The 9,454-nt window shown below is 39.8% G+C and overlaps 1 protein-coding gene across 1 annotated transcript; it reads right to left on the bottom strand.

The window, feature by feature from the left end:
* Positions 1-3,326: 3,326 nt before the first annotated feature.
* Positions 3,327-8,489, bottom strand: LOC137172210 (heparan sulfate glucosamine 3-O-sulfotransferase 2-like). The gene is made up of 2 exons (XM_067576509.1): positions 7,814-8,489; positions 3,327-5,066 (listed from the first exon to the last, which is right to left on the bottom strand). Exons 1-2 carry the CDS (start codon positions 8,314-8,316, stop codon positions 4,448-4,450), a joined length of 1,122 nt encoding a protein of 373 aa, XP_067432610.1. The 5' UTR covers positions 8,317-8,489; the 3' UTR covers positions 3,327-4,447.
* Positions 8,490-9,454: the final 965 nt, after the last annotated feature.

The raw sequence follows: 9,454 nt of genomic DNA, 5'->3' as shown, positions 1-9,454 counted from the left end.
AAATGTAATCTAAATATTCAACACATTAAACGTAACCTTGGTATGGGGATTAGTCATAATGTTTCATGACAATAAGACAAAATATTAATCAACACAATATTCACACATCAGTTTTAACAAATACTCATTAAGCTTAACAAGCACCTCATTAGCTCGAGTGCAAATGGGTCACGTAATAGTGCTCCGAAATGCAAAGGATTTCATGATTTGCATAGGCTGGCTCCTGAGGGAATTGATATTTGAAAAGAAAGCTGTATGTGTGTGTGTGTGTGTGTGTGTGTGTGTGTGTGAGAGAGAGAGAGAGAGAGAGAGAGAGAGAGAGAGAGAGACTTGACCTGCAAGCAATCTCTGGAGAGCCATTCACTAGCAGTCTAATCAGACTCTGGCTGATGCTTGTTCTAGGGGATTGCTCCTCTCCAGCCCTCAGGCCTAATTAGGACCCATGTGTACCACAGAGAGTTGCTGCTCACAGTTGACGACTGGATAGACGCTCACCTGTGTGTGCTCAATGAGCCACAGAAATGAGCTGCTGGTGAGCATGATGACAAGAAGGGCATCAGAGGTATGAGTTTAATGAATGTTAGGACAGGGAGAGAGAGAGACAGTGAAAGAGTGAAAGAAAAGCTGTGAAGTAGGGGAGTGGGGGGGCAGCCGTCTGGGCTGAGGGTCACAGAGAACGGAGCATCTTTTATGATTTTTCTCTTAACAATGCAAGGTGACCATTTGCAGGAAAGAAGAAGAGCAGAAGAATGAGGAGAAAGAGAAATTGAACACATAGCGGGGTAAAAGTTAGAACAGGTTTTTTCTTTTGGTTTCCTGAGCTCAACTTTCTGTATTTCCATGCGAACCACCAAGGAATCTTCAAAGAAGGCTGTGTTACATGCAAATTTCAAGAGGGCTTCAGATGAAGTCGTATTCAAACAGATAAAAGTACTAGACTTCTGAGGTATGTAGATAACAGAGCAGCTATGTGTCCTACATTTCACTGGGAGCAAAATCATTATTAATGAGTATTATTACTTAAGAAAACAGATTCTCACAGTTCAACAGCTCTTTTAGCGACAGGCTTGTTACGCCCAGGTGCTCTTCAGAGAGATTTGGGAAGTCCTTTGTACCTGCTGTGGTGAAGTTTTTTAATGAACATTGTCATTGACTGTCACCGTTGATGTTGATGATGGCGATCTGATGTTGATGACTAGCATGGTGGTTGTACTGAGGATTGTGGTAATGATGGTGTCTGTGAATATGTAGATGTTGATATGTTCATATGTAGCCATTAACATATAGTTAGTCTATCCTATATGTATGGTGTTACTCAGGTTCCACCCTGGGGATATTAATAAAGTATTGCATCGTAATGTTCTAACGTTGTATCGATTGTGATACTGAAAGATGCACATTGAAATGCTAAGTAAGTCTCTGTGTTCTGTTTGTGAGAACTTCAGTGAACTCTTACAGTTTGTACGTCTATGTATGTCTCTGCTTTGTCTTGTGTAGGATGAAAATTTGTTGACTGTGATTTCATAATGTTTGTGTTGTGGCAGTGTGTGATGAGCTCAGCAGGGATTTTGTTTTGGAACCGTGAAAAGTATCAGTAACACTTTAGATTATGTTAATATACCCTGTAACTACACTATAATCACAGTGAAAAAGGGGTCAACAAGGGGCCACTGCTTTAAAAAAAAAGAAAAGGAAAGAAGCAAAGAGAAAATTCACATCATTTGTTGATTTTATGAATAAGCTTGAAACAAAATTCTTGTTGTCAATAGAGTTTTTGTGAGTGAAGGTATATGTATTCAGCTCCTTATCTATGTATATCTTATATGACAAGACATCTATCTTATATGACAAGACAAAAAATATGTTTTTTTTCTCAGTTTTGATTGTCAGATGGATCCTACATTGGATCCCAAAACTACATCACTGTTCCCCAGTATTTAAAGGAAATGGCTGGTGATTTTCTATATTTTTCTTAATGTCAGTACATCTTATGTGCAGAGTCAAATCAACAATGAATTGCTCTACTTACAAATATTGTGTGTGAATCTAAAACCTGGTATATCGTATTCCTCTGTACCGTAAACAATGAGCCACACCACTGCATTGGGTGGAATGTTCCTTTACCCTGAAGATTATGAAGGAACAGCGATCACATTTTCAGTCTCTGGAGAGTAGTTCAATGTAAGGCAGACACCACTGCGCATGCATGGAAACGTGGTTCCATTTACAGTGCCTTGCTAGCTTACTTTGCTACATATCACAACCTCTTCACTTTGTACTACATTATAAATTTCTCAAAGAACTTCAGCAAAGAGGTCATTTTCGGCTGCATTTTGCCACCACCTGCTTTACAAGTGTGTCTCTGAAGGCCACTCGTATTCAAGTCAGTGGTGTATTTGACAACTGTGTTACACGTCTTACAAACAGCGTGCAGAGTTTTAACACCGTTGCTCTCAACTCTTAGGAACTTGTTTAAAACTTCAGACTTGCCTGAAAGCTCTGTCAGTGTGATACACCAGAGCAGACAGGAGAGAATAAAAAAGAATAAAAAAAGATAGAAATAGTAAATAGAACGACTAGCATTATGTTTAAACTAAAGAAAGTAGCATTTATTCATATTAGAACTGCATATTTATATATGAAAACTGACCTATTGTTATATAATTCCTGTCCCACACATTCCCGTTCACTTTTTTCCTGTCCTGTCCCAGTCACGTGATGAATAGTGAAAATGACCATCCATCCTGCAGGAAATCCCACAAGAATCCCCCTCTAGTGTACAGTGGTGTTTGCCTTACACAGCACTACACTCCGGAGACTGAAAACGTCATCACTGTTAGTTTTTACATTGACGTGTTTTTAATACTTTTTGGACAGTAACAGAGGTTTACGGCACAGAGGAATAAGATATAACAGGCTTTGGACACACACACAATATTTGTAAGTAGGATAGAGTATTACATTGTAATTATCTATAGATCAGTATCTATAGATAATTGTGGGCTATAATCTAAAGTGTTACCCATAATATCATATTGTGTGTTATGGTATAATTCAATACACACTGCTTTAAATGATAAGTTACATCCCTGTTCATGTATCACAAAGTGCTTTTGCTTTGTTTTTGCAGTATTGTATCAGCTTGGCTCAAGCTCAGACAGTCAGGCTTTAGTATTCATATCAGGTAGCCAAATCCAAACTTTTCACTGCAATCATGTGACATGCAGTCCCAGAATCTATTTGATAACCTGCCACAACTAGGTGTTCCCTCCTTTGTCTTTGAAAAGTGATTGAAATTCTTTACACCTACACCCACTCATCCACCTACCACCACTGAGGCACACAACAAACCACACAGAATGCAATAAAGCTCGAAGCATATGTTTTCACAGGCAGCAAGGGTGAATAATGGAAAAAAACTGTAAGTTGTCTGATCTGTTGAAAACCATTACTAACTAAATGTGAAAATGGAGGTGTAGCACAGAGTTTGCCTGTTTTTTAAGGTTCAAATTTCAATTGTGACGCCAGTTTTCATTGTAAAGATCGAAGCAAAGGCAAGAGGGGATGAAACAAATGATTCAGCATGCATTTTTACGCACATTATCAAGGTCAGATGAGATAAGAATGAATAATTTCATTAGATGTATTTGTGCTTCTGTTTCATTTAATGAATTTAATGGACAAGCATTGTGGGTAAGGCAGTGATTAAATACTTCTGTAAGAAAAATATAAACATGGATTTTGCAAATATATTGCACAAAGTAGCCTACATAGTGAAGTGCTGCATGTTTCAGCATATACTGTGCTAACGTATCTGGTTCATGCTGGAGAGAATGTAAAAGAAAATCTGTCACCCTGTATGGAAACTGATGAGACCTACAGTGAGTAATATTAAATGGTTCATACTTATGTTATGGCTTTACATTTCTGATTTACCACCACAGTGCTGCAGCTTAATTCTGCTCTCCCTGAAGACTTCACTGACATTTTCCAAGGTCTTACTTTCAAACCCTGCATTGATTAGTGAAGCAGGTTTTAAGAGGAACCAATTCCCTAATTTCTTGGAATTTCCCCCTTTTTTTAAATGAACCAGTCAGCAAATTGGGAATATAGTCAGCAAGAATATACAGTAACAGGAACAGAAATCATGTAATCCTGAAGCCGAAATGATGGTTATATCTAGCAACAAACAGGATGCTGACACTGGCTGGTAAATATCATTACAAGTGCAAAAGCAATGTCATCTTAGATTTTGCTCCGTTCATTAGTGCCACTGCGAAGAATAATACTGTTTTTGCTGTTTCACTTGAAAATAGTCTGGAGACTGCTGATAGTTAGCCATCCAGCCTAACCAAGACAAATGACTCTAGTCCAACTGTTTTTTGAAAGAACATTTTGTAGAATACATAAATCTCTCTTGTGCCTTTTAAAAATATGTCTCAAACCTCTACTCCCACTTAAAATCATGACCCACCATTTCATAAAATTTGACATTATAAGGTCTGTAGAAGTCTCGCAGCTGTTCGATAGCATCTCTGTCTATCTGCACATGAGTTCTGCCCTTTGACTTGCCCAGGCAACGGGGCGAGCCACTGCTCTCAGGCTTCTTAAGGCAAGGGAAGCCCTTGGTGCGGTTGAAATAGAAGTGTTTGTCTGTGACAATACGTTTTAACCCTAGGAAGTCCTGCACCCGAGCCAACTCCCCCGCCGGGTCTGTGATAAGACGCTCTCCACTAACAAAGTGGATGTGAGCCAGGGGGAAGTAACGGAGCCAGTTTTCAAGGTGCAGGGCGTACAGGCCGATCCGAATGGCGTTCCAGGACGTGTCCACGATGCCCAGGCTCTGGTTTCTGAAGGCCAGCTCCTGGAAGCTCGGCAGGTCAGGCGTTTTGGATAAAGTCTGAGTGTAATCTGATATTGCACGGGTGACAGGGTCCCTCACCACCACAATGAGCTTGGTATCTCGGGACATGGCAGAGATCCTGTGTGGTGTCTCTTTAGTCACAAAGTAGCTTGGTGTCTTCTCCATCGTGATTTGGCTTTCAAGAGTCCTTGGCATTAAACCTCTGGATGAAAGATGAAAACACACAGTAAAAGTTCCAATAAGATAAGGGTTTCTCATTTATATTCATATTACTTTAAGTGTCTTTTCAACATATTTTCTTGCACTGCTATTCTGAATTGCTTAAATTACCACAAAGGCTAAGAGAGTCAGACACAGAGGACATAATGTCCTTGCATTCACTCTGTCAAAAGGAGAAAAAAAAGTGTGCATTAGATGTCTATTTAGGGCAGGATTACACAAGTGAGTTGCAAAGGCACAAAACCACCTCAACTGAGAAGCTCCAGTTTGGCCGTGAACCCAGTTTCTCGATGTTAAGGATAATAGGAGCACTGACGCAAAGTCATAGTTGTTTGTTGTCACAGGAGACTTGTCTCACAGACAGTTCTCTTGTGCATCAGCCTAGCATGGTTCAAGAGTAATAAATCACCATAAATGCAAACAGAGCACATATAGCAGACTGACTCCGTTGGGTTACTTCTGGGTCTAAAAAGTAGGCCACTGTGGCCTACCTGTTCAAATATAATTTGAAGAGGAAATTTTCGAATCCTACACATAATGGCTTTAACATCTACATTTGGATGATGCATTGGATGGCAACTTGGCTAACAAAAACAGATGACATGACATGCATCATGTCCAAACTATCTGGCAAATTGAAAACTGCTATTTTTCTACAGTATGAAGTTGATTGAACCAACTGGAAAATGAACACTGAAGCATCATACTGACCCATCAGCACAAAAACACAGCCCATATAAAAGGGTACAGATGCATTTTTTGTGAATAGATTCTTCTGAAATTTGTTATTTCCAAAACAGTTTTAAAAAAACAACAAACAAAGCCTTGCTTTTACCAAGGATGTAGTCTTAAGCGCTGCTCAGACTTGTGTCATTATTGCATTTCATTTAATGTATTCTTGACAGTCAAGTGGCCATCTGATGCATCCGTGCGTGGGAAGTTAACTTCATGGACCTTTGTCACTCCTCCTTTTCCTTTATCCTTTCTGTTTCAAGATTGCATCGAACTAAACATGCCCACAGCTCATTCGATTGCATATTAAGTGACTATGACTAATCAAAACAATAGTTTGGCCTTTATTGATGAGTCTTTACATGACAGTTGCTGAGAAGCAAATGTTTATTTTGAAAGCAATCCTCAAAAGTCAGTGAGTTGGCATTTGACCTTCTCTCTGCAGCTTTGACAGCTGACAATCAAACTACGGTAACAGGCGAGGGTTCACATCTCATCTCTGAGATAAAAGGGCTTCAGCCGCCAACCGTCCCGAAGAGTGCCAATTAGTGGAGATCCTTGCAGTCTATAATTATTTTATAATACTACTGATACACATCCTTCTTCCAGGCTACATGACAGCCAATCATTAACATGAAATGTATTTGGAAGTAGATCTCTGTGTATGTGTGTGTGTGTGCGTGTGTGTGTGTGTGTGTTTGTGCGTGTGTGTGTGTGTGTGTGTGTGTGTGCACATTTGGTTTAAATCTGTAATTAAGAACTTTAAATATTGATATGGATATTTCATATATGGGATTTATATCTGACTATTTCAAACAAAGCAATTTAATGGGGCTACACTTTGTTAAACGTGCTTCATGTAACATTTTAAAATCCATAAATCATTCACTTTGAGCTGTTAGCATAATTAATATAAATAAACAAGACAATAGCTCAGAGGCCTGGCAGCTACAATAAGCCAGCACATGGCAGTTTACACTGTTTGCCTCCAGAGGTTAGATTTTATGAGAACTCTGATGAATTGCTCTACAGTGCATCCAAAAAAAGAGCCACTGTTCTGCCAGTGCACACAAAGCTCAGGCCTATAAAGTTTTTTTGCAATAAGATTGTAAAATGAGTGGAGAGACTGAAAACATATCCAACATATTTACCCAGGGAGGGAAAGGGACAAGTACAGCATACAGTAACAGATTTGACAATAAGCAGCTGATTTTTATATGAAAGATGGTTTTAATTTTCAGAAGGACTTGTAGGCTATACAACTGGCAGGAGACAGAGGTCATCATTTATCTCAGCTTTTGTGTTTCCCTCAATTATTTCTTCTTCATCATCATTTTTAGCATTTTTAAAAATTCCATTAGTACAGAATTTGGCAAGGATACACTCGTGAGAATAGACAGGCTACAAAGAGAATTATTTAAAAAAGAATAGAAAGAAAAACATAAAGCAGGTGTAGCTGCATGAACAGCTACAACTAAGTCCCTTTGGACTCTATTTGTAGGAATTTGGAATTAAATTTGAAGTTAATATTGGTCAAATCATCATCTTTTGGATTATGAAGCAAAACAGTCTGACTGGGTGGTGCATATCACATTTCATATGGTTTTATATCATCATTCTGATACTTATGGAGAGAGCAGGTACATGAATTTAAGATCATGCAAACACAGTAGACCATCAGCCACTGGCTCTGAAGTCCAAACACTCCCAGGAGTCTTTGAGGGTCCTCAGCCAAATGAAAATGCCACACTTTCACTAACTCAGTTTAATAATCATTCATCCCACTTACAGTTACAAACATTCACTAGTGTCATGTAATTTAATTATCCACTGTTGTGTCCCAAAATAAACTTTAACAATTCATCACATCAACAATCTCTGATTTCTTAGCAGATCTGTTACCGTAGTCATTTGCAGGTTATTTGTTTAAAGATCATATTACATGGGCAATGCTGGAGCAGCTAGACATGCACCTGTGCAGGTGAGATATGCTCTTACCTGTACCACTCCAGGCCTCTATCATAATTCCTGTCGAAGAAGTGTGTCTCTGTGCCAGCCGCTCGCACATCAGGATGAATTCTTATGAACTCCAAAACAGCTCTCGTCCCTCCCTTTTTCACACCAACTATGATGGCATTCGGTAACTTTTTATTCCCAAACTTTAAATTACCCATCGGTGGGCTGGGGGTGTCATTCCTGACGACCAGGAGAGCCGAAGGAGGTCTTTGGTCGGCTTTAGGCCGAGATGCCTCAACGCTGCTCGGTCTTGCATCCAACGGCAAAACGCACGACGCGGATTTCTGAAGGCGCCTTTTGCCTCCATCAGCCAAGACGCGCTGGCAGCTGGGCATCGGATCACCTGACTTTTGCATGATGTTATCGGCAGGGAATAATACACAGTAACACAAATATGAAAGGAAAAGAGATAGCAAACAAATGGATGTTCTTGAGAGCCTGTGTGAGAAGGGAAGAAGTCGACTGAAGAGGAGCGCGCATGCCATCTCTCCATGGATATGAACAGTGCATGGTTTTCTAATTGATTTCCGTCATTTCTGATTGTTTAGTCGCTTAAGTGGCTGGATTGTTTTCTGTCGCCAAGGCAGAAAAAGAAAATCACAAAACTTGTATGTTTGGTCAGTTCAACACTTCCATCACTTCATCGTATTAACACAGTCCATCCGCGTCCCATCTCCTCAGGTCGTTGATGGAAAAGCCATCCTCCGCTGCGCACTGAGTTTGGAAAAGACATCCTCCTTTAAAACTCCTGGACGCGGTCATGGTCATCATCACGCACGAGCGAGAAGCAGGATTGGGGGGGGAGGGGAGACGCGCTCTCTTGGCAACTTCTGCGGACTGTCAGCTCCAAAGCGCCTGAGCGACAGAAAAATGCTTCAGCACGGTGACGTCAGAGCATCTTTGCATTAAAAAAATAGTATTCAGCTTTTCCTTCACTCATTTGACTTTACTCTCTTCTCATCGAGCAGTTGCATAGTAAAACATGTAAGCTTTTTGTGACAGTGAAACACATCCTCATATGTGTACATTTCCCCAGCCAGGTGAGCTTTTAAGCATGTGTATGGTTCATGTAGGTACAGAAAAAAATAGTGGTGAAATATTTGGACACATTTCAACACACAGCATGTGCCAAACCAAGACAGGATGACACAAATCCATAAACATCATCCATCTGTTACACTTCCATAACCCTGGAGCTCTCTATCCAGAGAAAAAGGCTTGGCTTTCCAGCACCAACCACAGCACTATAATGTTCTCTTTTCTGTTTATATGACTGCACGTTGTATTTCTTGATATTGAATTTGGTTACATTTTTTCGTCTGTTCAGGTCCATTTCTAACTTTTGTCATTTGAGTTCCACTTGCATCAACATTACTCAGTCCTTAATAGGTTCACAATTTTTCAAGTCTGTCCCAAAACAATTATCAGGAGCCCAAATGAACATTGAAATAGGTTTTTTCTTGCCATAATAATTCCTCCTGTTTACACTGGCCATTAGAAGATCCCTTCATAATGCACTTCAAATGTAAATGATGGGGGCCAGTTAGTCAAATCAAGTTATTATCTTTCAAAGTTACTTTGTTTTTAGTGCCACATTCCCTCTTTCTATTACAATCCTTCCAC

This window comes from Thunnus thynnus, chromosome 20 (genome assembly GCF_963924715.1).
Source record: "Thunnus thynnus chromosome 20, fThuThy2.1, whole genome shotgun sequence".
In the NCBI taxonomy this organism is placed as follows: domain Eukaryota; kingdom Metazoa; phylum Chordata; class Actinopteri; order Scombriformes; family Scombridae; genus Thunnus; species Thunnus thynnus.
The sequence above is the reverse complement of the archived record's forward strand: the minus strand, read 5'-3'. Positions and strand labels throughout refer to the sequence as shown.